Source organism: Culicoides brevitarsis, chromosome 1 (genome assembly GCF_036172545.1).
Source record: "Culicoides brevitarsis isolate CSIRO-B50_1 chromosome 1, AGI_CSIRO_Cbre_v1, whole genome shotgun sequence".
In the NCBI taxonomy this organism is placed as follows: Eukaryota; Metazoa; Arthropoda; class Insecta; order Diptera; family Ceratopogonidae; genus Culicoides; species Culicoides brevitarsis.
The window spans coordinates 22,344,030-22,371,535 of record NC_087085.1 but is presented as its reverse complement, the minus strand read 5'-3'; the positions used below and the strand labels follow the sequence as shown (position 1 = coordinate 22,371,535).

The window sequence follows — 27,506 nt, the reverse complement described above, 5'->3', positions numbered from 1 at the left end:
CAAGCAGATGGATCACTAAAACTCCGCTGTCCAAATGGATATTTGAATTAAGCAAATTTACCGTTTAAACAAGTAATTTTTTTCTTCTAAAATAATTTATTTCTTTTTTGACATAAACTTGAATACTGTTAGTCTTAATAAAAGATTATATAAATTTAACAGCTAACTCTAAAAATTTTTCAATTTCGCACATGGGACACACAATGTTTGGTGATGCTCACGAAGTTTTGTTATATTATTAATTCTATACAGATGAGTCCAATTTGCCACCATTGCAAGGTTTTGTCTTTGATTCGGAGTAAGTAATGGATTTGGATTGCCTTCTGGACTTTTTGTACCACATTTTGTGCAAATTGTGCAAATATTGCAGTACCATTGACCTAAAAAAAAGAAAAAAAAAATTAAATTAATTTCGACGAAAAGCGTTCGAATTAACGAATATCAATTCGACTATGTGGATGTCCTATCTTTTCTAATCCTCAGTCCGCATCTGTCTCATTGCATTGTTCGGCTGGCTTTGAAATTATTAATCACCTTTTTATATCTTTTTTTCGCATTAAATTAAGAAAAATCTTGTTATAGCTTTTAAAAGGCAATATTTTTGTGAAATAAAATAAGAAAAACGATATAGCATCCCAGCATGAGTGACCCAAAGGAAGAAATTAATGAAAACGTAGATGTTGCAGACAATTTAGACGATGAAAATTACAAGCCCCCACCCGAAAAAACTTTGAAAGATTTATTGGAAGCCGATAAGGAAGATGAGAGTCTTAGAAAGTACAAGGAAGCGCTTTTAGGTGAAGTAGCCAAAGAAGAAGCTATAATTGTAGAGCCCGACAATCCAAAAAAGGTTATTGTTAAAAAGTTGGCGTTGGTCGTTGCTGGACGAGAAGATGTAAGAACATTCTACAAAATTACTTTTATGAAACAAATTGTATACCGATTACTAATATTTAGGTTGAGTTGGATTTAACAGGAGATATATCACAATTGAAGAAAAAGGTTCGTATTACGCTACCAAAGGAATATTTATATATTTATCTTCTTTTTTTTTAAATATTATCGTAGGTATTTACGTTAAAGGAGGGTATCCAATATAGGATAAGAATCGATTTTATAGTCCAAAGAGAAATTGTCCATGGATTAAAGTACGTTCAAAAGACATCAAGACTAGGTGTAACCGGTATGTATAAATAAATGTATCTTTAAACTAAAAAGGAAATAATTCAGAAAAATTTGATAAGAGCGTAGTACTACGATAAAATACATTCACACAAATGTTCTGATTAATTTTTTTTACATTTATTTTAGTGGATTCTATGAAACATATGGTAGGTTCTTATCCACCAAAAAAAGAAATTCAAAGTTATTTGAGTCCTGTAGAAGAAACTCCTTCTGGAATGATGGTAAGTTTCTAAAATTCCTGTTCTCTTTTGACGTCAATTTGACTTTTATTAAAAATTTAAAGGCTCGTGGATCTTATTCTGTATCGTCCTTATTTACGGATGATGATAAGAATGAACACTTGAAATGGGAATGGTCGTTGGATATTAAAAAGGACTGGTAAATTGAAAAGCATCAGCATTGCTCAAAACAAATAAACAAGTAAGGAAAATGACTACACCTTACAACCACAAAAATATACATTATTCGTTGTTCCAGAAATTGAACATTTTACCCAACGTAAAAATTGCTTCCCAGTATACTGTAGAAAAGATAAGTGTCAATTTTGTAAGATAAGCAATACATTCAAGCATTTATCGACTGATGGAATTGTGTTTCCTTTGTGTCAAAAAAATATATGATATATGTAAGCATCGCCATTTTTGTACTTTTTGCCATTTCAATATTATAAATTGCTTAAAAAACTCTTAATATAATTATTTTCATTGTAAAAAACAAATTAATTCATTCAATCAATGAAAATTGTATTATGTTTTTTTTTTCATTTTTAGTAAAAAATTAGTATTTTGCAACGCGCTTTTGAAATTAAATGTATTTACTTGTTTGTTTAACATCAGTAAAATATTTGTAAAACTAAGTTTTCGGAAGGAACAAAAATTTTGCGAATTAAAATGTTTAATCAAAACAAATATGTATAATTAAATATTAAAAAAAAAATGTTACATTATACGCCCAAGAGACCAATACATGTTGCCTCAAAGTTTCTTTAATAAATATAAATTTGTTTTACTTACCATCTGGTACATTTCTAAGTCCCAAACAATAAATGTGAAAGCCTCGATCGCATTGACCACAGAAAAGCATTTTCGTTTCGTCAGTTGTTCGCATACATTTGCTGCAATTTTTGCATTCGGCACACTTCCAACTGTACTCCATTGCCCGTTTCACCATTTTAAGTGGCATTTTGATGCAGGTAGGATGAGCTATTTTTTTAGTTTAAGAATATAAGACTTTACATAGAAAATAATTCAAATTTTTACCTTTTCGATGACAAGCAGTACATTCAATAAAAATTTCTGGGTGTCCGTAGGAATTTTTGTATTGTGTTAAATCACAAACTGCACAAAGAGGATCTTCATTGGACTGAAATACGGGAAATCATTGGTATTTTTACTTCATTTTCTTTTATAAAAGCTTAATTTACCTCTTCATCAGATGAATTATCGCTTGAGTCGGAATCTGAGGATGATGAGGTTTCATCACCAGTCTCATTATCAGATTCATTGCTCTCCTCGCTGCCGTTTTCTTCGTGCTCTCTCAGTAATGCATTCAGTTTTGAATGATGAATAAGAACAGTATTTACCGGGTAACACCTAAAACCAAAAAGGAATGAGTTATCTTAAAAGTATTTTCGGTATTCTAACTTACGCTAATTCTTCTGGCGTGTACGACTTGAAAAACTCAGAGAATTGACCAGGAACAAGAGCTATAGGATAGTTTGTTTTTTCTATTTCTCTCGAATTTTTCGCTGTTATTTTCTCACTCCTTGCTTTCGGTATTTGAATGACCAATGTTTGCAAATCTATACAGCTTTTTCTCGATTGAATTCGACTAAAATATTTTTGCGATTATTTTTTTATGTCTTTTTCCCTTGTGATAACTTACTCTTTATTAAAAAGTGCATTCCAAGAAGCTGCCGTTTCAATGGCCTTATCCTTTTGCTGTTGTCCTTTGTTTTCCTGTTCAAAACGAAGTAACTTTTGTCGATGACTAAGCTCCAAAAACTGTTTTTCTCTTTGATAACGTCTGTATTCCTCATACTTTTCTGGATAATCGTTACACATAATGTCCAATATTTCCGACGCAACGACGGCAGTTAAACCAAGATCACACATTTTTTCCGATACCAGACCTCTTTCCATCATGTAGTTTCGTTCCTCCATTTCAACGGGTCGTCGAAACAAATCAGGATACTTTCGTTTGAAACTTTTTATTCCCAAGTACTCGGAAATTTGTTCTTGAATCATATAGGTCTCGCTATTGCGATTTTTCAGACCATTTTTGGGAGGCCATTCATATTCAGCTATGAGGTCGACCGTAAATTCAGTTCGTCTATAAAAACAATTTTCATTAAAAAATATGAATATTTTATAACCTGTTAACACCAACCCTTCTGGCTCACAAACTTCCATTTTTCCTCGTTTTCGCTCGCGCCCTTCATTTGTTGCACTTGCACTACTAAGTTGCGAGCTTTGAGATTCGTCAGGGTAATCAGGTAAGTTTCTATAAATATAGGTATTTTATAAATAGTCATTTATTTAATCCAAAGTAGAAAAAAATTACCTAAAAGGCGATTGAAAGACATCACCACCACCCATCAAAGTATCTTCCTCGAATATTTGAACTGGACCAAGTGTATTCAATTTTGATAATTTTTGCACCTAAGATAAAAATGTATTTAATCCGCTCCAAAAAAAAATTTTTTTTTAACTTTTTATCCCATGCCCCATTTCAAAAGTCGAAAATCCAATCGGGCAAAATAAAAAAAAAGTTGAAAATATCATCAAAATTAACCGTTTTTTGGTCTTTTTTCAAGAAATTTTCAAAAATTTTTTTTTTAATTTTGTATTGAAAAACGAAGTTTGACATGATTTTTCTCCTCTATTATTTTTCAGAACTTTTTGACAGTCATTTTTATGAAATTTTTTTGTTTAAATTTTTCACTTGAAATATTTTGAGATCAATATTAAACTATTAAATCTCAATATAGATACCACAAAAATAAACAAAATATTCATTAATGATAAAAAATTTTTCGAATTTTGTCAGTTTGTTTAAAAAGTATTTCAATTTTTTTTTTTTGCCCACTGAAATTTGAAAAAAAAATTCCTCAGTTATCAACTCATACCTTATGATCTCCCAAATTGTTGGGTTCTGGTGTGTTGGAACAACTTTCGTTTGACATGGATTTTCTCAACCGACTTATCCCTCTTTTACCACGGGATCCTCGACCTCGACCCCTTGTACTTGCGTATCGATTATAAATAGAAAATGTGGGTGAATCATCATCTTCATAACCTGCATCCATTTTCACTTGCATTACTTTGCCATCTTTTACTATTTCCATTGTTTTTCCACCTCTACCACGACCTCTGCCTCTACCTCGTGATGGAGTTTTATGGATATCAACCATGGAGTTTTCCCCTTTTGCATTTTCTTCTTTGTCATCTGTTTCATTTCCTTTCGAAATTTGTTTTGTGGATGATGTTTGTAGCATTTTCTTAGGTCTGCCTCTTCCTCTCTTAACTGGAGTTATATCGGTCGATTCTTCGGTTGGCATTGAACTAGTTTCATTCAAATCAGCCTTTTCTTCGTTAGTGTCATCATCTAGTGCAATGCAAGTTTCCTCATTACTTGTTTTCATGTTTGCAGTCTCTTCATCTTCTCCATTTTCTTCTTTTGATGCATCAATTTCCATTTTTTCTTCGTCCTCAGTGTCTTCATCTGATCTCTTTTTCGGGGATATTTCATCATTATCGCCAGAATCTGCAGTTTTATCGGCTAATAATTTTGGTTTCTTAATAGGTTCAACGTCGCTATCGTCCACATCACTATCATGATCCGCTTGTGGTCGTTTTTTTGCTTCATCATTCTTTTCTGCTTTATGTCCAATCTCGGATTCACTTGAAATAGTACTGGAAACGACATTATCTGAATTGAAATAAGACGAATCTGAATGCGATTTCATCTCATTTGTGCTAGTTTTGTTTATTTTCAAAATAATTCTTGGCGAGTCTGGATTTTCGAGCACTATAGTCGATGCATTGAATTTTTCTGTATTCTTTTTGAGACTTTCCGAATTTTCGATTAACGATTGATCACTTTCATTCGTCAAAATATTACTGTCACTCAAATCACTTGGTGCATGTTCAGGCGAATTTTTCTCACTGTCTGCCAAATTGTCATTTCCTTCAGAGTCACTTGGGAAAGTATTTTGAGCTACATCGTCTCCACATACAATTTTATTTCCTCCCATTTTTAATATGAGCTTAGGAACTGTCGGACTTGTGTCAAATGTGCTTTTTTTCAGTGTTAGTTTTGGTATCGGTGTGTTTTCTAAAGGAGCATCAACACTATTTTCATTTGAATCGTTCTCCTCACTTCCACTTTGCATTTCTACCTCCGAGTTTTCATGTTGAATGGGCTTAATCAATAATTTCGGAACAGATTCACTAGTGTTCGTTGTGACAGCAACATCCGAAGGAGTTGTTTTGATCGTTAGTTTGGGGATAGGGGGTTCAGGAATCGGTTTAATTGTCAATTTTACACCTAAAAAGTAAAACATTTTATTTTTATGTTTATTTTATTTCAAGATGGTACTAAAAAGAAACACTTACCGTCTGCTGTTAGCATGCCATCTTCTGTTTTGTGTTTCTTTTCGTGTGTCTTTGAAGGTTGGTGCGAGCTAAACTCTTGGGAATTCTGATGGTCCAGCTTAATTGTGAGTTTTGGTACAACGGTACACTCATTGTTTGATGAAGATGACGTTGATGAGAGAGCAGACGTGGGAGTTGTGTGTGAAATGTTACGAATTGTCAATTTGGGCACAATATGAGGCTCTGTGTGGGGATCTGCGACGTTTTCCGAAGTAGGTTGTGCTGTTGTTGGAGGTTTTAGAGGCTTGATTGTAATTTTGGGTGAATGTTGTTGCGGCTCTGCCGAGGCACCAGGCGGTGGTATCTTTATTACTGTTTTGATAGGCTCTCGATGCAAATTGATTTTAAGCGGCTCAACTTTCCGGTTGTCCATAGTGTTGTGGTGTCGTGACGTATCTTGGACTGAAGTGCTGTGAAGCGGACGTGTTAGGAATTTTTCCAAAATGCTCTTTTCCTGGTGTTTTTCTGATGGTACTGGGGCCTCCTTGCCGCTTTTGTCCTCTGTCAACTGATGAGTAGCATCGTTTTTCAACGGATTCACGGAAAAGTCTTCCTGGTAGATGTTCGAGGGACTGTTGATGCTGCTTTTTTCAGTTTCGTCTTCTAAGCTTTTTCTAATCTCGCTCATTTCACTTGAGACATTGAATAGCACCTAAAATTACTTTAAATGATACAATTTTCTCTTTCAAACTAATAGAAAACAAGGTTTTTTTTTTGGAAAAGCCTCTTTAATAACGCTAATTGACGTTTGAGTTTGCGGTCTGCCAATTCAACACTTGGAACTCTTGCAATCGACTTGTACAAGAAACTTGGATAGTTTGTCCTGCTAATTCAACCAGCTTGCTTTCATGCTAATTTGGAATCAGCTTCGAGTAACTCGAAAAAAAAACGCTTGTATTAAAAAAGGAGTTTTGGGTGAATTTACTGTTTAAAATAGTACACAAATGTAAGTGCAGCCGACTAATCGATTCTTTGAGTGTTTGCACGGTTAAATTTTAAGGAAAAATACTCAATACCGCACTATTGAACATTGATAAAAGCATATAAAAATTGTGGTACTACTCGAAGCGTTGTCCGAAAGATTGATAGTTTTTATGACTAATCCAATGAATACGGACAGGATTTGAAAATTATATGACTCAAAGTTCACATTTGATAAAATATTTCGTGGAAAACCCCCCAATAGACTGCGACCTTTTGAATTTTATGAAGGCGATTTTTTAAATGGGTGGGTCTCATACGTACCATACTGATAATGTGCGTAAAAAACATTTGTTAAAGAATGAAATTAAGTTACTTTCTCACTGATAACCATTCTCACGATCATTAAATCATTATTGTTCCGAAAATTGAGTCAATTTCATTCGAAAAAAGCCCAGTTTCGGTCGCATATGAAGACTTTCGAGCCCACCAAACGACAATGAATCATATTTTCATTCATATGTTTATCTGACGTCATATTTCCTGCCTGCATCCGTTCGAATTTCAAAATATTTGTCTAATGCATTGTGTATAATTCTTTTTTCTTGCAGATTTTTGATGACCATCCCAAAGTTTTCACTGGAAAAGTCTAATTTGTTTTAAAACTAAGTAAAAATACTGGAAAGTCACATCTTTTTTCTGTATTGAACGTCTAATAGGTCGAAACAATGCGTGAATACAAAATAGTAGTGCTTGGCAGCGGTGGTGTTGGTAAGTCGGAATTATATTTAATTATTATTGAATGCAAGAGTCTCAAATTGAATTTCTTTTTTTTTTTTAAGGAAAATCTGCTTTAACAGTACAATTTGTCCAGGTACGTAAAAAAAAATTTTAAAAATTTTGTATAATCTTACGGAGAGTATTTTGTTTTAGGGTATCTTTGTTGAAAAGTATGATCCTACAATTGAAGACAGTTATAGAAAGCAAGTGGAAGTGGATGGACAACAGTGTATGTTAGAAATTTTAGACACTGCAGGAACTGTAAGTTTGACATAAAACAAAAAAAAATGAGGATTGTCAGCATTTTCTTTTTGTCCATAGGAACAATTTACTGCCATGCGAGATCTTTACATGAAAAATGGACAAGGATTTGTCTTAGTGTATTCAATTACGGCACAATCAACATTCAATGACTTACAGGATTTAAGGGAACAAATTTTACGTGTCAAAGTAAGTGATCGATTACGGAACAAATTCAACATTTTAGTAAACTTGTGTCTTTCTAGGATACTGACGAAGTACCGATGGTGTTAGTTGGTAATAAGTGCGATTTAGAGGAAGAACGTGTCGTTGGTAAGGATTTGGGCAAAAGTTTAGCTAATCAATTTAATTGTGCGTTTATGGAAACTTCGGCAAAGGCAAAAATTAATGTTAATGATGTAAGTGTTTCAACGTAAAAATGTAAATACCTACCTCTATAAAAAATTATTTCTTTTTTTTTTCTTAAAGATATTTTATGACTTAGTACAACAAATAAATAAAAAATCGCCGGAAAAGAAGCAAAGCAAAAAGAAAAAATCAATATGCTGCCTACTGTAAAGGAATTCCTTTTAATTAAAATAAAATAACATCAATTTAAAAAAAAAGTTTATCTTAAAAGATCAGTCATAGTTTGGCGTATTAGTTAAAAAAAATAAAAGAAAGTATATTAAATTGAAATATATATTAAAAATATTAATGTTTTACCGCAAAGAAACAATTAAATTAAATCGTTACAAGTTTCATGAAGACATGAACATCAGTGTTAAGATAAAACAAATAACGTCAACCATTCAGAAAATAGTTACATGTAGAAACTTGACTGTTAAAAGTGAATATGAAAAAATCAATGTTAGTATAGAACACGAGAAAACTATTATTATCATTTTATACATGTACATTATGCGCATCTTTAATCCGATTATTGATACATATGTGATTAAAAATACTAGATTGCTTGTTAACGTTTAAAAAAACTAAAAAAAAAAACCATATCGTCCAATTTTTGATTTTGTAGATTACTTTGCACTGGCATAAATTTTTCAAAAATTGCACAAAAAATAAATCAATAATGTTTTTTCCCTTCAGATTGGAATATTGTTAAGCTTTTAAAAATTATAGGGTACGCCTTCGAAGTCTATTGCCAATAATCGTCAAATATATTGTAACGTTTATTCTTTAAGTAATGTAATTTTTTATACTATTTCTGTTATTCCAATTATTATTCTAACTTGGTTAGTTGAAGTTCATTTATAAGTACATACTTTAAACCTAGACAAGGAGACTGTAAAATGTAAGCAGAAAGTTATTCACAACAACATAGTAATTTTATAAATATCATTAATTTACTTACTCAAACAATTGTCAATCCAACTTTTTGCCAAATATAAAATAATTCAGCGAAAAGCCAACATCTTTTCATAGTGAAAAAAAAATCGAAAAGTATAACAACAAAAAACAAATGATTTATCTTAAATGTGGAAAAAATCGTTAGTCTAAAGTTTATAGTTTTCCCTTAAAGTCTTTTATTTGTATTTATACTTTTCGATTTGTATTTTAAACTATATGTGTGCTCGCACCGTAACAAAAGAAACGTCTAAAATCACTAAACAAATTATTTTCCGAAACTGTGATCTTAGAATATTAAAATCACGTTTTAATTTACATTTGTCGATTAAAATTAATTGATGTGACTCTTTGTAAGCTTTTAAAATGCAAAGCAAATTAAATTGAACCATAGGTGATGTAGAACACAAACAAACATAAAAAAAAACGGAATGTTGTGAAAGATGTTGAAATTAATTTTACTTTAAATACATTTGCAATTGGATCTTCAATAAAATATAAATATATAGTTATTCAAAAAAAAACAAAAAAAACAAAAAAATTAAAAGTAATAAAAATATGGAATAAACCCAGACGAATATATTGCATATATATATACATATATTTTCCTAAAACTGACAAATCTTTAAACGTTTTAAAATAATATTAATAATAAAATAATAATAATATTAAATAATAAAGGAAGACAAGAATCCACAAATATGTATCCATTTTTACCATCTAAATTCGAATGGGATATCGATACAGTCGTGATGCCCAAATTTGAAGGATCAAAAGAAGAACAGAGATAATCAAAAGAAGGTAAGCTGTTGTATAAAAAATATGTTTCAGTTAGTAAGCGAAAAAATAATTATCATCAACACTTACTCGGTGGAGCAGTCACTTCGTTACAAATTCGGTTCTGCAACCATAAAGATGATAATACTTTTTCTACGGCAGGCAGTAATTTACAAAATATTAAAACAAGTTGAAGTGCAAAATATTTGCCCTATAAAAATAAATGTATTTTTTAAAAGCAAAGAATAATGAAAGTAGACTTACCTTCAATTTGTAATCAGGAGCAGCTTCATCAAACATTCTCAACATTATGTTCAAGCCCCATACACCTAAAATTTAACCGTACATTAATCTATTTCAAACCAAAAAAATCATACCTAAGAGAATCGGTCCAACAATAAAAGGAGTAGCGTACAAGATTATTGAATTAAAAGTTGTTACATCATTAATCAGTATAATGTTTAAAACAATGTATAAGAGAATATGACTTATGGTCAATTGTAGAATCAGAATTCGTGTTAAGTCAATTCTTCCTCTGTGTAAATATTAAAAAATAAAAGTTAACTTACTAACGTTAATTTTAAGATGTAAACCTACTTTGTTATTGGTAATTTTTTGAAACACAGACGTAAAAGACAGCAACAAGGAGGAGTAGCAACATTAAATTTTTTTGGTTTTTCCTGATGAAACTCTATCAATTTTGATTCGCCATCGACGTATCGCAAGAATAAACTGAAAATATCGCTCATATAGCTTAGAATCATAAAATTATTTTTAAAAAACTTACTTGAACATCTGATAAGCACATATTACAAAAGTAATGTGACTAATTGTATCACAGAAAAAGAATGCTCTAAAATAAAGTTCAATTTTGATGAGTAACAAAACAGGTATACGAAATTTTTATACATACCTTGGTACCAAAGAAATTGACAAGGTCATTAAATTGCATATCTAAAAAACGAAGAGAGAATTAAAAAAAATCAATGTCACATAGTATGATGAAAAAGCCGCGTTTTGCGTTATTGCATGTTAATAAATAATTATAATCATTTAATGTCTTAGATGGATCATCATGAACGCAACTTATGTAATTTTATTTAATTATAATTTTTTTTTATCATACTAACAAAGACCTACAGGATATCAACTCTTACATTCACATATTTTCTCTTATTGTTTTTTTTTAATTACTTTAACCATTTGCATAACATGTTGTATTATTTAATACTTACAAAGTATGGACTACATAATAACACTGATTTCGTTACATAGGCTTTTGGAGTATTTTTTAAAATCCACACTAATGTCTGAAGAAACAAAATGAGTGTTAAAACATTTGAAATTAAAATGCTTATTATCATCCACTGTTTATCAACTTCTAAAAATACATATGAATATTTTCTAAATTAAAGATTTTATTTAGCCTTGCTAGTATTTAAGTTACCATTTATTTGTTCCGTAAATGTTGGTACATATTTATTGCATAGTGAGATGTTTTCTGAATTATTCATCATTACAATTTATTTAAAAGTTCATGATAAAAAACGGAAATCAGAAACAACAATTAGCTTTGTAAAAATTTTAGTTGAACTCTTCAAAATGTAGTATTAAAAGTGAACCGAACGCTTTAGCTCAATATTACTAACTATTTGTAAACATATGAATAAATTTTCGAAGACCAAAAACCAGTTTAAATCAGCCGTTTTAGCAACACGCTCTTTTGTAATTTTTCTCTTTTTTTATTATATCTCTCTGAGCAATGGACTTTCACTTTTAAAAAGAGAAACATTCAAACCGATATTCGACTGTCTGACTTTTTTCATAAAATTACTTACCGATCAATTTCAGTTGCAAAAAAATAAACAATGGTGTTTCACAAGGTAATTCTTTAATGATTGTTCTAAGTCCAAAGATCAATTATGTAAGCGAAAATATTTTGACTACATAAAAATAATTTAAAAAAAAAGAAACAGTATTTTCGCTAACAAAATTAATCTAAGTACGAATACACAGATAACATTAAATACAATAAATTGTAATATCTATAATATAATTTAATATTTTCTTGTTTCGATTAAGTTTTAGTAAGAGTCCGAAAGATTTTCGTTGCAAATTTTTGCAAGATTTTTTTTTTTTCATAATGTGGCACATTTGAAATCTTTGTTGTATTAATTATTAAAATTTAATAATTCAATTAAAATCTATACACATATTTAAAATTAAATGACGAATATTTCTTTTTTTTAAATAGATATCTTAGGCATAAAATTCGCATTTAGCTGTTAACTTGTACTCCTCCTCTTCAATTTTGTACACATCTATCAGCTAAAAGGGTAATAGTTTTTAGTAGGTTTTAGTAGAGAAAAAAACAATTAATCAAGGCTACTAAGTACCTTTTGAACATCATTCGAGAGCTCGTCTAGCTGCTTGTCGTGAGTTATTTTCAATTTTTCTTTTTCACGGTTCTGTTTGATGGTGGCATTCTAAAAAAAAACAAATGTGCTAAAATTGTATGCACTTTTTAAAATAGGAAGAATATACCTTCTTTTCGTCCATGAATCGCTTAATATTATTTTGTTTCTTTTCACGAAGTCTTCGGTCCTTTTCGCCCTTGGTTTTAAGGGTTTTATCATTCGCCACTTCTTTCGACGTTTCCACAGAGATCTTTGCTTGTTTTGCATTCAATTCTTTGACTTCGCGATCATGTTTTCCTTCAAGTTGCTTCATTTGCGCCACCTGAGTACTTTCCATGAGTTTACGTAAAATATCTTGTTGGTCCGCTAGTTGGGTTCTTAATGTTTCCCATTCTTCTTTCTTGTGACGTTCAATCATCTCTTTCCACTGACTATTTTGTTCTTGAATCACTTTTCGCACTTCTGGATCCGTTTTTATTTGATCCTTGCTGGAAATTGTGAATAAAAATAATATAATGTTAAATAAATAATTAACCTTTTTTGAACTTAATATACCTTTTTCCTTTGATACATTTTTCTATGGCTGCATTGTGTACCTTTTGCAAAGCCATTCTTTCTTTGCTTTGTTTTTTTCTAATAACATCCAACTCTTTCTGTTGCTTTTTAGCAGTTTTTTGAAATCCTTTTTCTTGACGAAGTGAATCCACAGTGATTGGATCGAACACAAGAGGTGGTTCTTCCTTTTTTTCTTCCCGTTTATCCGTTTTTGCAGCTTGGCCACCATCAGCTTGCTCGATTCCAAGAGCTTTCATATTATCAGATCTTTCTTTTGCAGCTCCCATAAATGCACGAGGATCTAAAAGTATGAAGATTTATATTATAATTGTGTATTGTCTCGCCAATTGATTTGCTTTACCTGATAACGCTGCCATAAAATCTTCAAAACCATCTGGTACATAAATTTTCAATTCAATATTACAGAAAAGCATCGGCAGTGACATTGGAAAATTAGCGTCGGTACGAAGAGATATATGTCGGTATCCAGCTTGTAAACCATCTAAGGGCAAGATTCGCTGTCCCAATAATTTTCCATTTTCATCATACACGCCAAATCTCAAGACTGCCAAATCCGGTAAAACAACTTTTCTAAACAAGAATGGTTCCTCATTGTAGACTGGATTTAAACCGTTAGCTGGAATCATTCGGCTTCTGAATTCTTTACGAACTGTATCAGAAGGCAGACCATACATATCAACTTCAACATAGGTTCCAACTTTTTTGTCTGACAAGAATTGACCGGCAATCACAGTACTGTAATTAAAAATCAAAAATTTGTTATTCAATCCCACTTTGATGTCGTTTTGTTCTTACACTGCAACTTGAGCTGCGATAACTCCATCCACAGGTGCGTCACTGTTAAATTCAAATAAATAATTAGTCAGTCAAAAGATTTAAAAAAAATCATACCTAAATGGGTCGAAACTCCTGTCAGAACGACGCATGAAATCAGGTTTCAATAAGTAACCACAATTTCCGTTGTACTCAAATTTGCCTTGATTCAGTTGCATGGGAAGATCTGATGTCTGGAAATTCAATGAGACCATTTGACATCCAGCATTCCTTCAAATTTATAGTTTTAAATGAACATTTGGACTTGAAAAAAGGAAAACGAGATGCAAATTACCAGAAAACTTGAGGCATATAATTACTACTATCTGCACGTGTTCCTTTTGGATAAATGCGAGACATTTGTCGCTTATTGTAATTTACAAAATCTATTGACTGTTGTTTCAACAAGTTCATTCCAGTAGTTTCAGCAAATGAGCTCATGTTATGATGTATATTTTTTTCTAAATAAATAACATATTTTTTCATATCTTAGATGATTTTTTTTTATTTTATCACTTACGTTCGGCGATATCGAATCCCTGGAACTTAATTGGTTGTGCGTAGTTTATCATTGAACTTAGCCATGGATGAACATTAGTTGTCGATCCTGTATATTGAACAACAGGCTCTTCACCTCCATCTTGCGAAACATTTTGCACAATTTCTTCGGGAATTTTATCTATAACCGGTGCCGCACTTGCATCCTCTTTTACTTCATCTTCAATAACAAATTGACCTTGTAAGAACAACTCTAACTCCTGTTTCTCGACTTCTGGCTTCAGGCGTTTATTTTTGATCAAAATTTTTCGTTTAAGGGCTGACGGTGGTGGTAAAGGAGATCCAGGCTCCAACTAATTAAACATATATGTAAATAATTTGTCAAAGTTAGGTCGCTCCAAATGAAACCCAATATTTGTATGCGATCTTTCAACAAAAACAACTACTTTATTTTTTTTTTGTAGCTTGGCAAAAATTTTGTGTTTCATTTAGAGTAGCAATATAAATAATGTTAATTGTTCAATTATTACCGGATAGTCTGGTAATGGTTCTTTGAGCAGCAAATCTCCGAAAATTTCATCACAATATTTAGCAAGCTTGTATTGCTGTGCTTTGCAACAATGGTTTTCGAATGACAAAATCACCGGATATTCTGAAGTTACAAATGCAGTATCTCGAATGGCATATATAACATCCTATTGTTGTAAAAAAAATATATATATAAATGTATTTTTGTTTTCATCGTTAGTAAAAATTACCTTGAATAAAATGTCTGTGCACATTGCCATTCCTAAAAAAAGAAAATAAATATGTAAAATGCTTTGAAGATACGAAAAATATTATTTATTACCATGGGTGATAATAGGTTCTTCATCTTCTCCTTTTCCATCCCAACAATCAAGCTCTACACAACGACAACCAGCTAACAAAACTTGTCTATACATTTCAACTGTAGAAATAGTTGGCATAATTCTTAGTTTTAAATGCGAAAAAATAAAAATAATAACTTACCACTACTTTTTCCACCAAATTGTCTGCCTGACAGATAGGTATTATGCGATGAATTAATGTAATAATGGTTAAGAGGTTGATCCATCTCCATATAGATATCTAGACGATCTAAAAATACCGGAGCATTTTCGTCCGACATGAGATATCGGATAAGACCATCTTTGGATAATTTTTCTAAAAGAAAAAAAAAAATAATTAATAACGTTTGTTTAATAAAAAACATCGTTTTCATACTTTGTTCCTTTAATGCAGGGTCCTGTTCATAATCATTGATTATTTCTATCGTACGTTTTTCATCATACAGAGGGTATAAAATTTCATTCAAACGTGGATCACGTTGTTTATCATTGAGAAAATTGATCAGCTGCTCCATTGATATGGTATCTCCTTTACCTTGGGTGCTACATAAGTATTCATGTATTAGATCCATTGAGCATCGTTTTGTCCTTTTTTTAAACTTACATTAGCTTGAATAATTCCTCAATATCATTTCTCGGACAAATTTTATGATACAATTCATAGAATTTGTCGAAAGTAAAGTCAACGGGCTCAATAACATCATTTTTACCGGACGGTAAATCTAATTCGCTCAAACATTGGTAAACAAGCTTCTCAGTTTTCCCTGAAGCAAATGTCTTCGCAATCATTTTCACCGGAATTTTCCCTTTTGGGTCTACACTGAATCCAAGACGCATCCAACTGAGAACAAACAAAATTAAATTAAAAATTGATCTTTTGTAAAACTAAGCAGTAAATTTATTATAAAAATATCTATTTATAATTTATATACAAAAAAAAAAGAAAATAATTCAAATAAAGACCACAATATAAAAAATGGCAAGAAAGTACTTTTAATTATTTGACATTGACGGTGACACAACTTACTGCTTCATTAAATTTGTTCTTGGACACACATTATTCATTTTAGAGTTATGAGTAATATCGCGAAGTCCTTGTTGCCAAATCTATATAAATTAAGGTTAAAGAAAAAAATGAAAATAAAATAAAATAATAACTTTACGAAAATAAAAACTTAATTTTAAGTGGCAATCATGCATTTATTAAAATAAGATGTAAAAACCTGCATGCAAGTGACATTTGAAAAAACAGTACAGCGAAATTCAAAATATCAAAAATTTATTTATCAGAACACTTGGTTGAAATAAAGAGAAAAGGTGAATCGGTTCGTCGAAAAATCTAACTTACTGTTTTTTTAAACAAGTCATGGGACATAATTGGTTTGCCTTAACGTTATGTGTTATTTTTCTTAAACCATCTACCCATATCTATAATATATTAAATATTTTTTTAGATAGCTTAGAAACTTAGAAACAATTAATATTGCTTCGGTAGTTAGTATCAATGAAAATACATGTTAAACTTTCATATTACAATAGAGTATTGTTTTGTTAGTACTTGACGTATATGCATGTTATTCCAAAGTTAATTTGATTACGAACTTACCTTTGCTGTTGCCGCATCAGGACAGATCACGTGTTGGTAGTTTACATTTATATAATCAGTGCCAGAGCAAATAGTAAGGCTTCTTTCTTCTAATTGCTCGCCATGTCGATTAAACAACTGATTCATCAATTTCATATCCTGACAAAAACAGTAAATGATAAAATAAGAAACTGCGATTTAAAAAAGTTTCATTACCTTTGGGAGCCCTCCAGCACGAATATCCGAGACTTGACACAACTCGATAACATCCCCCTCCTTCCCCTCGGACTTCCAATAAACGAAAAACCCATATTCGTCGACTTTGAATGTACACTGCAACTCTAGTTCAGTGTTGTCCTTTTCTTCGGTCCATCTTAAATTACGCAAAATATAAGAGTTTATGTTAAATCGTTAGGAAAAAGACAATTTTTACCTATCAAATACTCCTCCATCCAACAATGGTTGAGGAACTGGAATCTGCCAGTTGAATTCAAATTTCTTGGTCATACTTTTTTAATTCACCGTATCCCGTTGCGTTTCTTGAACTGAAATAAAATGAAGTTAATTTAATAAAAAGCTCTTCATGTTTACAAGAATCTCTAGAGAATAATATTAAAAAACCTAACAATGTTATTTTTCTAAATTTGTTTATTGATTTTTTTTATCACGAAAATCTCAAAAACACATTGATAGATTTAGAGCGCAGTGTAGATTTCTCACCAAATGACAATAGTTAATCTTGCAGAAACCAGCTAACTTAATTTTGCAGTATGTTTCCGTACTATCACATTTTTTACATGATTAAAAGCGAATTTTCTCAGTTTGAGTTTTCTATTTTCTTATATCCCACTCAGTAATCATCGTATGGAAATGCGTATGACAGCATATGTTTTGTATATATGTATATAATTGTGACTTCGTTTCATTTTCTCTTTGGGCACGCAATTACTGATGTCAAAATTTAAATTTCTCAAAAAAAAAATCGCTAATCTTATCTTCAGAGAGTTAATATACCTTTCAGAAATTATAAATTTTCGGTGTTGATGTTTTCCATTACAAGTTTGAACGAAGACTGAGATGTTTGAGACCGAACTTTTTTCAATAAAAATATAATTATATTTAAAGAAACCATTCAAGTCACATAATCCATTTAGACAAAGCTACAAAAGTTCGCAAAGTAGATTTATTATTTGGAATACTCTTTGATGAACAATGATGCAGAAAATTTTTTAATATTAAAAAATAAAAACATGTTGTTAGGCAAATATTAAACTTTATTAAACATTCTAATTTTCAGAGCACTCTGTTTTTTTTTTAAATACTTATATACATTTTTTGTTGTGTAAATATTTAACTGAATAAAATATCTTTCTATAATGATTCTATTTTTTTGGTTTAATGTATAAATGATGAAATGTTATGACTCGAATAAAACACACATAAATTGCATAATATAAATGTAAATTCTTTACATATCCTAAAATAATACTTTTTAATAAAATGGAATAAATATTTGTTCTTAGTTCTTTTTAGATTTTTGATGATCTGGTGTACTTTTTAAAATATCAGGTTGTAAAGCCAAACTATTACTATACGAGTTAATTGTATCGTTTGCTTGTGATCCATACTGAACGCGTGATCTACAAAAAAAAACATATTTATTTGTTTAATTACTTATCCCTTTTCATATATTAAAATTCTTACTTGATACTTCTGTGACTATTATTGCGCGTCAGAGTATTTGCTTTCGGAGTTCCAGGTAAAGTATGACCCAGGGCATTCATGTAATCCGCAATCAACAAAGTGAGCTCTAGAATTTTTGGTTTACTTAATGCGAATAAGTATTTCTTTTCGATATTGGGCTCTTCGTCGGAACTAACAACAAGCATAAAATCATCCATATGACCACCGAAAGTCAGGATATTGTCATACGAATGTCTTGCTATTGGTGTCATCGACGAAAGTTCAAGTACACTTAGCGCATCTTCTGCCACTGCTATCCAAGTCATTGCCATGTCGGAATATCGTGGTTGCGCTTGGAACAATGCAGCACCGAAAAATTGCCACTTCCTAGCACACGTCAAATAGATACGAACACAATCTACAACGGATTTCCCTTTGAGCAATCTCCATTTTGTGGTGAGAAGTTCCTGGAGTTCTTTCAGAGCTTCTGGCGAAAGCGTATCTCTGTATCGATACGGGTAGAACCGATCTAGTGCTTGAATCGGCGAATTCTTGAGCTTTTCAGACGTGCAATCACCAAAATCGATTTGAGCCATCAAAGAAGCCAATTCTAAAGCCAACTCCTAAATTGAAAAAAAAAAATAAATAAAGTCACCAAATATGATTTAAATCAGTAAAGATGATTCACCTTAGAAAGTGGAAAACGTCCATGTACAATTTGGCTGTTTGTTTGATAGACCAAAAGAAGTCTTTCCTTGTCTGTCTCCAGCTTTGTGGAATTTTTCCAATACAAACGATTTTTGTATGTTAGTTGGACCACACGTGAATTTTCAAATTTTCCAGAGCCTTTCTCCCTTAGCGCAGTCTCCCACTTTGAAATTACATCACACACTTTTGCCTGTGGATCGAGTGAATGTTCCAAATCTTTCTCAATGGGGTCATCACTAAATAGTATAAATCCGTTTGATGCATCTCTGCAACCAATTTCTTGCGTCAAAGTTATTTGGAATTCTTCAATTGTAGTTGAGCCATCAAATCCACACACTTGATACGTTCCATTTGCAAAGTGGACCGGTATTGCATGAGGTAGAGAATGGTGATAAGGATTTTTCAGCAAAATAGAAAGCACTTCCATTCTAGAAGGTTTCGCTTCACGGTCCCCATTAATTGTACACCGTCCAAGAGCACGTTCACAATAAATTGCGTACTTTCCATTTTCCGTTTTGCTGTCGGAGTGGCGAGTCAAGTGTAATTTCAAGTACCACAATAACCTGTTATTTTTCGGAACAAATAAAGAAACTGCCAGAGCCAATAGTTGCCAACCTTCAAAGAAAAAATTACAATAACTAGTCATGAAATATATCAAATATGGGTAAACTTACCTTGTATGAATGAGTATGTTGGTGGATTTGTTTTGCAGTCTAAAAGAGATGCCTGAAAAGTGATAAACGAAGAAAATACATTAAATATGGTATAGTTTTATTTTCGAACTTATTTGCATTTGTTGTAAAATCTATATACTCAAAAATGCAAACTCTCAACATAAGAACATAAACAACACGTTAGGAGATCACTTATCTAAGTCTGTTTTAAAATACCTGATGGGTTGGAGGAGATGTACTATTATTCGCCTGGGTAGTGAGTCCTTGTTGCGAAGAATCACAAGTAAATAAACTCTGGGTTGCACACAATAGTAATTGCTGCATTCAAACAAATTAAATGAAAATGGATGTATGGATTGCAATTGAATTCTCATTTTTGTTTTGTATTTATTAAAAAAACAAAAAACTGAAAAAAATCAGGTCGTACGATGTACAATAAAAAACTTAAAAAATTTCTAATCAGTCGAATATGTAGGAAAGTGTGAACAAATAAGATGAACTAGACTATTGGATAGCATATCAGTACACTACCCAGGCTAAAGAGTGGTAAATGTACATATTTAAAAAATATATATTAAAAAATTAAACAATTCAAGAAATTTTTTTCATGCTAAATATGGGCTCCAGCATGAAAAAAATTTTTTTTTTTGTACAAATGTAAGGAGGGTTAGCCAATCTTGATTAAGTCAATCGACCTAATTATTGTATCCTAATGACAAAGCATAGTTTGAAATCCTTACGTTCGTATAAAAAATACATGCTTGGCAAAATAATGCAAATAAAGTTTGGATATATAAAAATAAAATAAATAATAAAAAAGCAACATAAAAACTTACACGTTTTTTGTTTACCTGAACTCCTGCGCCTAATTTTTGAGATGAATGGGGACTTGTTTGTTTTATGAGAATGCATATTAGTTCTGTTTGTAGTTTAGGATTATCCAGACACACTTGGAGAGCATTCTGTGCTAACACAACATGATAATCGATTGCTGGCTGACTAACTGCCACTGACATGAACAATTGACAACTCTGAAAAAAAACAAAGAATTCAAACGTTTGTTTTGATTCAAGCGTTTAAAATTTATACTTTGAACAATTTTATAGCTTCCGCTTGAAGAGTTTCCGTCTCTAGTGAGGTTAAAGGAGAAGTTAGTGTCTCTTTTACATGCAACAATACAGGATGTCGCCAAATGACAGATGCTGAAATATATAAATATATAGCCAGACGTTTAAAAATCAATGAATTTAATCAATCGCATACTCTCGTCTCCATCAATTTCCATTAATTTTTGAATTAGCTGCTCGTACTGTGTGCCAGCGTTTCGAGCACCACCTGATACAACAGTAAGATGATATAGCCAGTTATCTCGTTCTTGCTTTGTGGTAAAAATCAAGTATGTTGGACCCTTTAAAGAAAGTGTAGTGTTACAATATATATTCGTGGAAATTCATAATTATTTAATTTTTTTACTTGATGTTGTGGGAAAATTGCAATTGTGAGTTTAGCTTGATCTTGAGCATCATCCCTGACATCCTCATCTGAATCATCTGATATATGTTCGACCTCGTCCACTTTGGCATCGCGCATATTAATTTCACCCGTGGGTGTCTACAATACAGGAAACGAGAGTCAAAAATCGAGGAATTTTTAAAGGGAAATAAAAAATTCTTACGTTTTCTCCAGGACCTTTAAAGTATAAAAACATTCGTCCTATCAAAACGCACCAGCATTTTTTTGCATGTCCATTTTTAACTTTCGTCACCCATCCTTGAACAGTAGGTTTTTGATCTTCACGACTCAGAAGTAATTTTGTTGCATTTCTCCGTTGAACATTCTATAGATCGAATTGTTTTGTAAATAAAATTAAGAAAAGGTGGTGATCATGAAAAAGTACTTACTTGTAAAGTTTTTACCCAATCATCCATAGAGGCATTTGAATCAGCTGTCAAATAAAATATTTTCTTTCCAGTATTGATTTCAAATGTAGATGCATTTTCTTCTCTTGTAACTCTACACTTATCGTCCAGATAAATTTGTCCTTGCGGTTTTCTATTAACATCGTGTTGACTCTTCCAATATGTCAAAGTTCCATTTTTGAGCACGAAAAACCTTTTTCTCCACGTTTTCAATTTACCACTTAGCTTGATTAAATGTCCACTCTAAACATAAGTTTTTTTATTGCCTATTGAACAAAAATGTGAATTTTATAGAACTCACTTTTTCTGAAACTTCGATTTTTTTCATGGGAGATTCAACGTATGAAGACCTCAACAAGACAGCAGGAATAGGAGGGCATTCCAAAACTGGTGGTGCAGGCTCAATTTCGGGCATCGCATCTGGTGGAATTGCATAATCAGAGGATATAGAATCTACTTCATTGTTTTCTAAAACACAAAAATAAAGTACTACACGTTAAAGAAATAACGTAATAAATAATGATATTTCTGTTATTTACCATCTCGTGCACTCTTGTCGCGGAGCTTAGCTTTAGGACTTTCAGATCGCACTTTTTTCACTGGACTTTGATGTATAGAAATCCGTTTCGATGGACTAGTTGCCGGTCCCGAGGCACTATTTTCACTGTTATCTGTACTGGAAGAGTTATGCGTTGAGGTAGCATATGTGTTAATACAATGTTCTTCGTCGTCACTGGAATCAGTTGAGTCGCCAAATGGCATGTTTCTTATTTGAGAAGCCCGTCCTTTAACCGTAGCGTAAACTGGAACATTGATGTCACAATAGCTGGTTACTTGTGACCGAGATTCATGTTTTGCTGTTGAATCAGTTGAATGGAGAGAAGCATCGCCTTCGCTTCCAGTAAGGCCTTCTTTAGCTACTTGATAAATTTTAGCCTCCCAACTTGGGAAACGATGTAGTGGTGGAGTTGGAGCTCTAAAACTAGATTCCGTTAGCCAATCTTGTGATTTTTCCACTGAAGGTGTGTAAATCTCGGCATAGTCATGCGTAATTTCGGCATCAAAAGTCATGGGATTTTGATGAGGAGTTATTGTCAGATCATCGATGGCAGATGCCAAGTCTCTTGTCAGCTCTTGTGGTTCCATTGTGACCTTTTTATTTTGATAATATTTTAAATCTGGTTCTAATGAACGACTTCCAGGCGATGACAGAGAGTCACTTTGTTTAAACAACGAAGATCTATCCTTGCTATCGCGCACGTTTAAACTAAAACTTGCACGTTGATTTGGAGGAGGTGTTCGACTAGTGGCAGTTTGGACTATGTGATTCCTTTAAACAAAATAAAAATGATTAACATAAAAAAATTGTAAAATAATTAAAATTACTCACTTTAAACTATCAATTTGTTGATGGTACTTTGAATTTTCATCCCTTAGTAACTGATTTTGGTCCTCCAAATATCGCAGTTTATTTGTGACCCACTCTTTAATTTTGGCCGCTTTGGCTTCTACTTGTTTTGCGTCTTGAAGTCTTAGGAGCTTTTGTTCTTCAACCTGCAATGGATATATTTTTCAAATAAGAAACCATAAAGGTAACGGGATCTTCAAATTCATTACTTGGTTCTGCAATTTTTTTAGTGTTTTCTCAGTGTCTGTATTCGGAGTATTTTTCTCATAACTGGGCCAATCACAAAATTTTTGTTCCATCACAAGAACCTACATAAAAAGAATAAAATATGAGAATAATGTGTTGCATTGATTCTTTTTTGACTACAATATTCTGTGAAAATATTCACTTACACTTTTCTCTGTCGGTCATTTTATTTTATATTTAACGTTAAAAATACGATGAGTATTTATAGTTTTTCAACTAAATGGCGTAAAGTACGGAAATATGAATAAAATTTCGTAAAAATTTGTGTTATTTTATAAAAAAACAACGATAAAAAAAGGAAAATTTGACTAGACAAAAATTACTATGACTGTTCTTATAATCAATATGGCGAACATGTTACATATTCCATTTCTATCCTCTTCCAATGTGTAAAGGATATTATATAGCATGTAATACTGGAAGTCTCGTCCTTATACACACACACATACACACACATACTTATTACGTATCAAATTCATTTGAAATTTCGGTAAGTTTTGATAAACTTACTTGTCTTTGAGCTTCCTCTGATCGTTGTTCGGCCTCAATTAGCCTCTTTTCTAGATCTGCCACCTACGAAAATCGCTATAAATATTGTCGAATTGTTATTTATAAAATATAACCTTTTCTTTGAGCATATCCCTGATTCGTCCTGCTTGGTTCCTGGATCGATGTAATTCTAATTGTAGCTCTAGGCACCTTTCTTGCCAATTAATTTCAGAGTATTCTTGTTGATAGTTGTTAATTTGTTCGGTCAACTCTGAAAAATGAGACCATGAAGAGGGACCATTGTCACTTAAAAGTGAAGGATTGGCAATAAATGCTGCATTTGGTGGACTATGTGTTGATTTGTTCCGTTTTGGAAATAATCTGTTTCCATCAAAAATATAATAATTAGAAAATAGAGAAATGTTTTTGGAAATATATTAATAAAATTGTACCTAGGACTGTTCGGAGTTGAACTGGAACCTGTTGTCAATCTGCTGGAAGAAGCCTTATGGACGCCTTTTGCCTGCGCTGTCTTGTGAAAGTCCACAAGAGGTTCAAAAATCTGAGACAGCCTCTTGGGTGACTGTTCGCCTGCTGGCAATTCCTCTCCCGAAGACATTATTTATTTCATTTATTAAAAATACAATTTTCGTCGAGTTTATTTGTAATTTATTTTGTTGATATTTTCTGTGTGGGGTTTTCACTTTTATGTTTTTCTCAGGGGCACAACATTAAAAAAGTCATTTGATACATTTGATATGCAAATATGTCTATCACAAAAGGTATTTTGGATATTAAGTCTAAGATGTGCCTAAGTTCCAGCTTTTTTCATGATATTTACAAAAATTCAATTCATTAATTCAAAAAAATGAATGAAAAATGAACCGAAAATGAACGAATTTGGGTTCATTTGCACACAGCCCATTTCACAATTGCAAATTTGTGACAGCCCCGAGACACAGGCGGCACAAATTTCTAAATGTGCGCTGGACTTGTTCATTCCCGAGTTCATTTCCGAGTTCATTTTAAGTTCATTTTTTTTTAATTCAAAATTGAGGCCTTGTATGCGATATTCAAAAAAAGTAATAACGAAACTTAATTAAATTATGATTTTATTCATGATATTGCTTCGCCACCATTATCTACTATTGATTTATTTTCCCTTATTATTTAATGCTTTAAATAAATGCAGTGATTTCTCGAAATAAAATGTAGTGCAGATACTGGTAAAATTCTTAAACTAAATCACAAATTATTACTGAACATGTTTGTACGTTGGAAAATCAGCTTCTTCAACTTTGTCAATCACTTTAAATGACGGAAAGAGTCCCAATTGATGTGTCCTCTCATTTTTTCCCTTTGAAAAACCATTCCAATGGTTACCTGCAATACCGATTAGATCTCCCACCTTCAAATTAATTTGATCGGGTTTCTTGGCTTTGTGAGGAATAACCGCCTCACGATTGTGCGAGTTTTGACCACCATAGTAGTAAATATCATCTAGCGATTTAAATTTGTCGGAAGCATCAGGATACATTGTTTGCATTATTTCATAGGCCACTCTGCAGACTTGTGAGCTAAATGTACACACTAAGTAGTCGCTGAGAGACAACAAATGAATGTCTAGTATTATGCCATTGAGACTAGAGTCGGTATATCGGGTTGATACGGCAGCAACTTTGGCTACACTCGGATCCCCAATCACCTCATAATTTTTGTATTTTTGTTTCGCCTCCTCAATGACTTTTGGATCATCTGATGCAATAAACACTCTTCGCTTCGTGATGGGTTTTTCCATTTCTAGCTGATCGTAGTATTCGTTCACATACTTCATGTATTCATCTAAACTATGGAATGCAGCCTCTGTTCCCACTTTATCGGTTCTTCGAACGTGAACTCTGCAGATAAAAAAACAAAATAAAATCAAATCAAATATTGTAGATTGCATTAGAATACATACCCCACAATAGGCTTTTGAAAATTTAATTTGGCTATACTGTTGTCGAGGAACTCTTTTGTTTTTGGTGTTGGCCTAAGTAAATATTTCAAAAATTGACCCACCCACCAGACGAAGGGATCTCCATGAATTCTTTTGAGTCTCGGTGCTAAATCTTCTGGAACTGCCAAAGGCAAATACTTTGGTCGAGGATTCAGACTATCAATTATGGGCAGTGTGATGACTTGAGTATCGTATGTCCCGGGCCAACTATATAAAAATTTGAATGTTGCACAGGTATTTTTTTGACGTAATTCAATGAAATCTTACTTGCTATGATTTTCTCCTACTGCATCAATGCATGTATCTGATAAGTTTTCAAAAACTTCGTCCCATCCCGCTTTGTGGTATCTCCAACCCTTAGACTTGAGAATAAGTGTTCTTTCCGTGGCATAGGCCATTATAAAACAGTAAACAACGTGACTGAAAAGTATCAAAGTAATTTTTTTTTATGAAAAACTATAAAATAGTCAAGAGGAAACTGTTCAATTTACTGTAATTGGCATCCATAGCCGCATCCTTTGTTCAATCGACAAACCAATTTTCTAGCTGATTGGCAATCTGGTGGATTTTGAAGGTGTTTAAGGCGTTTTTGTACGAGATCACTTAGAGACTTGGCTTCTTGCTCGCGCCACGTCTCGAATCCATCAACTTGTCGCAATCTGTCCATGTCATTCATCAGCGACATTTTGTGCTCATTTGCTTGCTCTAGGAAGTCCTTAATTGCTCCTTCGGACTGGCTTCCTTGGCTAAAATGTTTGCTCTCTGCTTCGACATATCTCCAAAATTCTTGTATATTCGATTTTACTCGTCTCCTCAAATGTTCATATTCGCTATTGGGTTCTCCTTCATTATTTTTAAAGGTTTGCGTAATATCTAGCTTATGATTAACGTTTTCTACAAATTTTCTTTTTTTCTCTTTGGAAAACGACGAATCGCTAATATAATCATCCACTAAATTCCTTAGCTCCCCGTTAATTTGTTCCTGCTTTGCAATGTAATCTACAGCTTGTTGAATTCTGGTACTGAGAGCTACATCTTCCTGACTAGAAGACGGGCTGGCAAATCTCAAAATGAAAAACAGCGTTGATGAGACCCAAATGAAGAGTAGAATACGGATCTTCCAACTTAACGTTAATTGTCGGATCAGGCTCATTTTCATTAGATTCGAAGACTTTAATATAGCCAGTATGTATGTATGCCCTGAGCAATTAAAAATCGCATCATAACAGATGTGCTCAGCTCTATGGAGTAGTAATTTGTGTATTATCTCGTATTTAAAGAAATATAAGAAAAACTAATTTATTAATTTTACGCAATGATGGGACACGTAATAATAATTGTTTACTATTGTATTTTAAAAATAGCTCCCTGTCAATTCAATCTATTCTTTCTCCGGCTCACAACACTCACGGCTAAATTTATTTTTTTCCGTTGAAACGATGCACATAGCAGCATTTTCGGAGGCTTTTCTTGCCAATTTCAAAGATTTTTACACAAAAACTAGAAGTTCCAACACCGGAAGGTGCTGAAAAACCATTCAATTCCAAATTGAGTAAAATTGTCGACGCAACTTCATCTCACTGAACTTGCTGGAGGTGTCCGAACTTGATAAAGAAAATATACATAACGGCCCCATGATGCCTGCTTTCGGAGTGCTGCACCAAAAGCCTAAAAAGAGAAAGAAGAGTTTGCAGTCAAG

At 32.4% G+C, this 27,506-nt stretch overlaps 7 protein-coding genes across 12 annotated transcripts; 2 read left to right on the top strand and 5 right to left on the bottom strand.

Annotated features, from left to right (window-relative positions):
* Positions 1 to 89: 89 nt before the first annotated feature.
* On the bottom strand, positions 90 to 6,585 carry LOC134828167 (uncharacterized). Its single transcript, XM_063841159.1, has 10 exons — positions 5,802 to 6,585; positions 4,313 to 5,733; positions 3,748 to 3,845; positions 3,574 to 3,687; positions 3,070 to 3,516; positions 2,833 to 3,015; positions 2,609 to 2,777; positions 2,445 to 2,547; positions 2,199 to 2,387; positions 90 to 380 (listed from the first exon to the last, which is right to left on the bottom strand). The coding sequence occupies exons 1-10, from the start codon at positions 6,466 to 6,468 to the stop codon at positions 169 to 171; spliced, it is 3,603 nt and encodes a 1,200-aa protein (XP_063697229.1). The 5' UTR covers positions 6,469 to 6,585; the 3' UTR covers positions 90 to 168.
* LOC134828169 (rho GDP-dissociation inhibitor 1) lies at positions 496 to 2,180 on the top strand. 2 transcript variants are annotated; one of them, XM_063841163.1, is made up of 6 exons: positions 496 to 895; positions 958 to 1,002; positions 1,069 to 1,183; positions 1,312 to 1,406; positions 1,469 to 1,605; positions 1,663 to 2,178. In XM_063841163.1, exons 1-5 carry the CDS (start codon positions 641 to 643, stop codon positions 1,565 to 1,567), a joined length of 609 nt encoding a protein of 202 aa, XP_063697233.1. In that variant the 5' UTR covers positions 496 to 640; the 3' UTR covers positions 1,568 to 1,605; positions 1,663 to 2,178. The 2 variants fall into 2 exon arrangements, with proteins under 2 accessions (XP_063697233.1, XP_063697231.1); XM_063841161.1 differs by having other exon boundaries at positions 1,469 to 2,180.
* A 114-nt stretch (positions 6,586 to 6,699) lies between the features above and the next one.
* On the top strand, positions 6,700 to 9,764 carry LOC134827845 (ras-related protein Rap1). Its single transcript, XM_063840692.1, has 7 exons — positions 6,700 to 6,786; positions 7,373 to 7,532; positions 7,604 to 7,635; positions 7,695 to 7,802; positions 7,863 to 7,991; positions 8,048 to 8,200; positions 8,271 to 9,764. The coding sequence occupies exons 2-7, from the start codon at positions 7,490 to 7,492 to the stop codon at positions 8,358 to 8,360; spliced, it is 555 nt and encodes a 184-aa protein (XP_063696762.1). The 5' UTR covers positions 6,700 to 6,786; positions 7,373 to 7,489; the 3' UTR covers positions 8,361 to 9,764.
* A 3-nt stretch (positions 9,765 to 9,767) lies between these two features.
* On the bottom strand, positions 9,768 to 11,281 carry LOC134827844 (organic solute transporter alpha-like protein). Its single transcript, XM_063840691.1, has 8 exons — positions 11,159 to 11,281; positions 10,837 to 10,877; positions 10,711 to 10,776; positions 10,521 to 10,655; positions 10,301 to 10,458; positions 10,188 to 10,252; positions 10,014 to 10,134; positions 9,768 to 9,952 (listed from the first exon to the last, which is right to left on the bottom strand). The coding sequence occupies exons 2-8, from the start codon at positions 10,863 to 10,865 to the stop codon at positions 9,867 to 9,869; spliced, it is 660 nt and encodes a 219-aa protein (XP_063696761.1). The 5' UTR covers positions 10,866 to 10,877; positions 11,159 to 11,281; the 3' UTR covers positions 9,768 to 9,866.
* Positions 11,282 to 11,824: 543 nt separating this feature from the next.
* On the bottom strand, positions 11,825 to 17,743 carry LOC134833227 (1-phosphatidylinositol 4,5-bisphosphate phosphodiesterase). Of its 3 annotated transcripts, none has more exons than XM_063847498.1 (20): positions 17,696 to 17,743; positions 17,115 to 17,226; positions 16,898 to 17,054; positions 16,703 to 16,840; positions 16,445 to 16,524; positions 15,701 to 15,937; positions 15,473 to 15,639; positions 15,239 to 15,412; positions 15,078 to 15,176; positions 14,986 to 15,017; positions 14,758 to 14,922; positions 14,250 to 14,580; positions 14,025 to 14,190; positions 13,808 to 13,960; positions 13,712 to 13,753; positions 13,257 to 13,651; positions 12,896 to 13,196; positions 12,468 to 12,828; positions 12,320 to 12,409; positions 11,825 to 12,251 (listed from the first exon to the last, which is right to left on the bottom strand). In XM_063847498.1, exons 2-20 carry the CDS (start codon positions 17,186 to 17,188, stop codon positions 12,183 to 12,185), a joined length of 3,231 nt encoding a protein of 1,076 aa, XP_063703568.1. In that variant the 5' UTR covers positions 17,189 to 17,226; positions 17,696 to 17,743; the 3' UTR covers positions 11,825 to 12,182. The 3 variants fall into 3 exon arrangements, with proteins under 3 accessions (XP_063703568.1, XP_063703551.1, XP_063703559.1); XM_063847481.1 differs by lacking the exon at positions 16,445 to 16,524 and adding an exon at positions 16,124 to 16,203 and having other exon boundaries at positions 11,826 to 12,251; XM_063847489.1 differs by lacking the exons at positions 16,445 to 16,524; positions 17,696 to 17,743 and adding exons at positions 16,124 to 16,203; positions 17,402 to 17,531 and having other exon boundaries at positions 11,826 to 12,251.
* Positions 17,744 to 17,990: 247 nt separating this feature from the next.
* LOC134827740 (uncharacterized protein CG43867) lies at positions 17,991 to 24,664 on the bottom strand. 3 transcript variants are annotated; one of them, XM_063840527.1, is made up of 18 exons: positions 24,261 to 24,664; positions 23,943 to 24,189; positions 23,830 to 23,892; positions 23,283 to 23,381; positions 23,056 to 23,219; positions 22,205 to 22,995; positions 21,967 to 22,133; positions 21,648 to 21,908; positions 21,422 to 21,583; positions 21,220 to 21,357; positions 21,010 to 21,154; positions 20,836 to 20,948; positions 20,598 to 20,777; positions 19,963 to 20,064; positions 19,747 to 19,798; positions 19,053 to 19,687; positions 18,386 to 18,987; positions 17,991 to 18,321 (listed from the first exon to the last, which is right to left on the bottom strand). In XM_063840527.1, the coding sequence occupies exons 1-18, from the start codon at positions 24,425 to 24,427 to the stop codon at positions 18,201 to 18,203; spliced, it is 4,209 nt and encodes a 1,402-aa protein (XP_063696597.1). In that variant the 5' UTR covers positions 24,428 to 24,664; the 3' UTR covers positions 17,991 to 18,200. The 3 variants fall into 3 exon arrangements, with proteins under 3 accessions (XP_063696597.1, XP_063696599.1, XP_063696598.1); XM_063840529.1 differs by lacking the exon at positions 19,963 to 20,064 and having other exon boundaries at positions 20,583 to 20,777; XM_063840528.1 differs by lacking the exons at positions 23,830 to 23,892; positions 23,943 to 24,189; positions 24,261 to 24,664 and adding an exon at positions 23,466 to 23,650.
* A 267-nt stretch (positions 24,665 to 24,931) lies between these two features.
* Positions 24,932 to 27,175, bottom strand: LOC134832816 (alpha-(1,6)-fucosyltransferase). The gene is made up of 4 exons (XM_063846991.1): positions 26,299 to 27,175; positions 26,075 to 26,227; positions 25,769 to 26,014; positions 24,932 to 25,706 (listed from the first exon to the last, which is right to left on the bottom strand). Exons 1-4 carry the CDS (start codon positions 26,964 to 26,966, stop codon positions 25,064 to 25,066), a joined length of 1,710 nt encoding a protein of 569 aa, XP_063703061.1. The 5' UTR covers positions 26,967 to 27,175; the 3' UTR covers positions 24,932 to 25,063.
* Between the last annotated feature and the right edge of the window lie 331 nt (positions 27,176 to 27,506).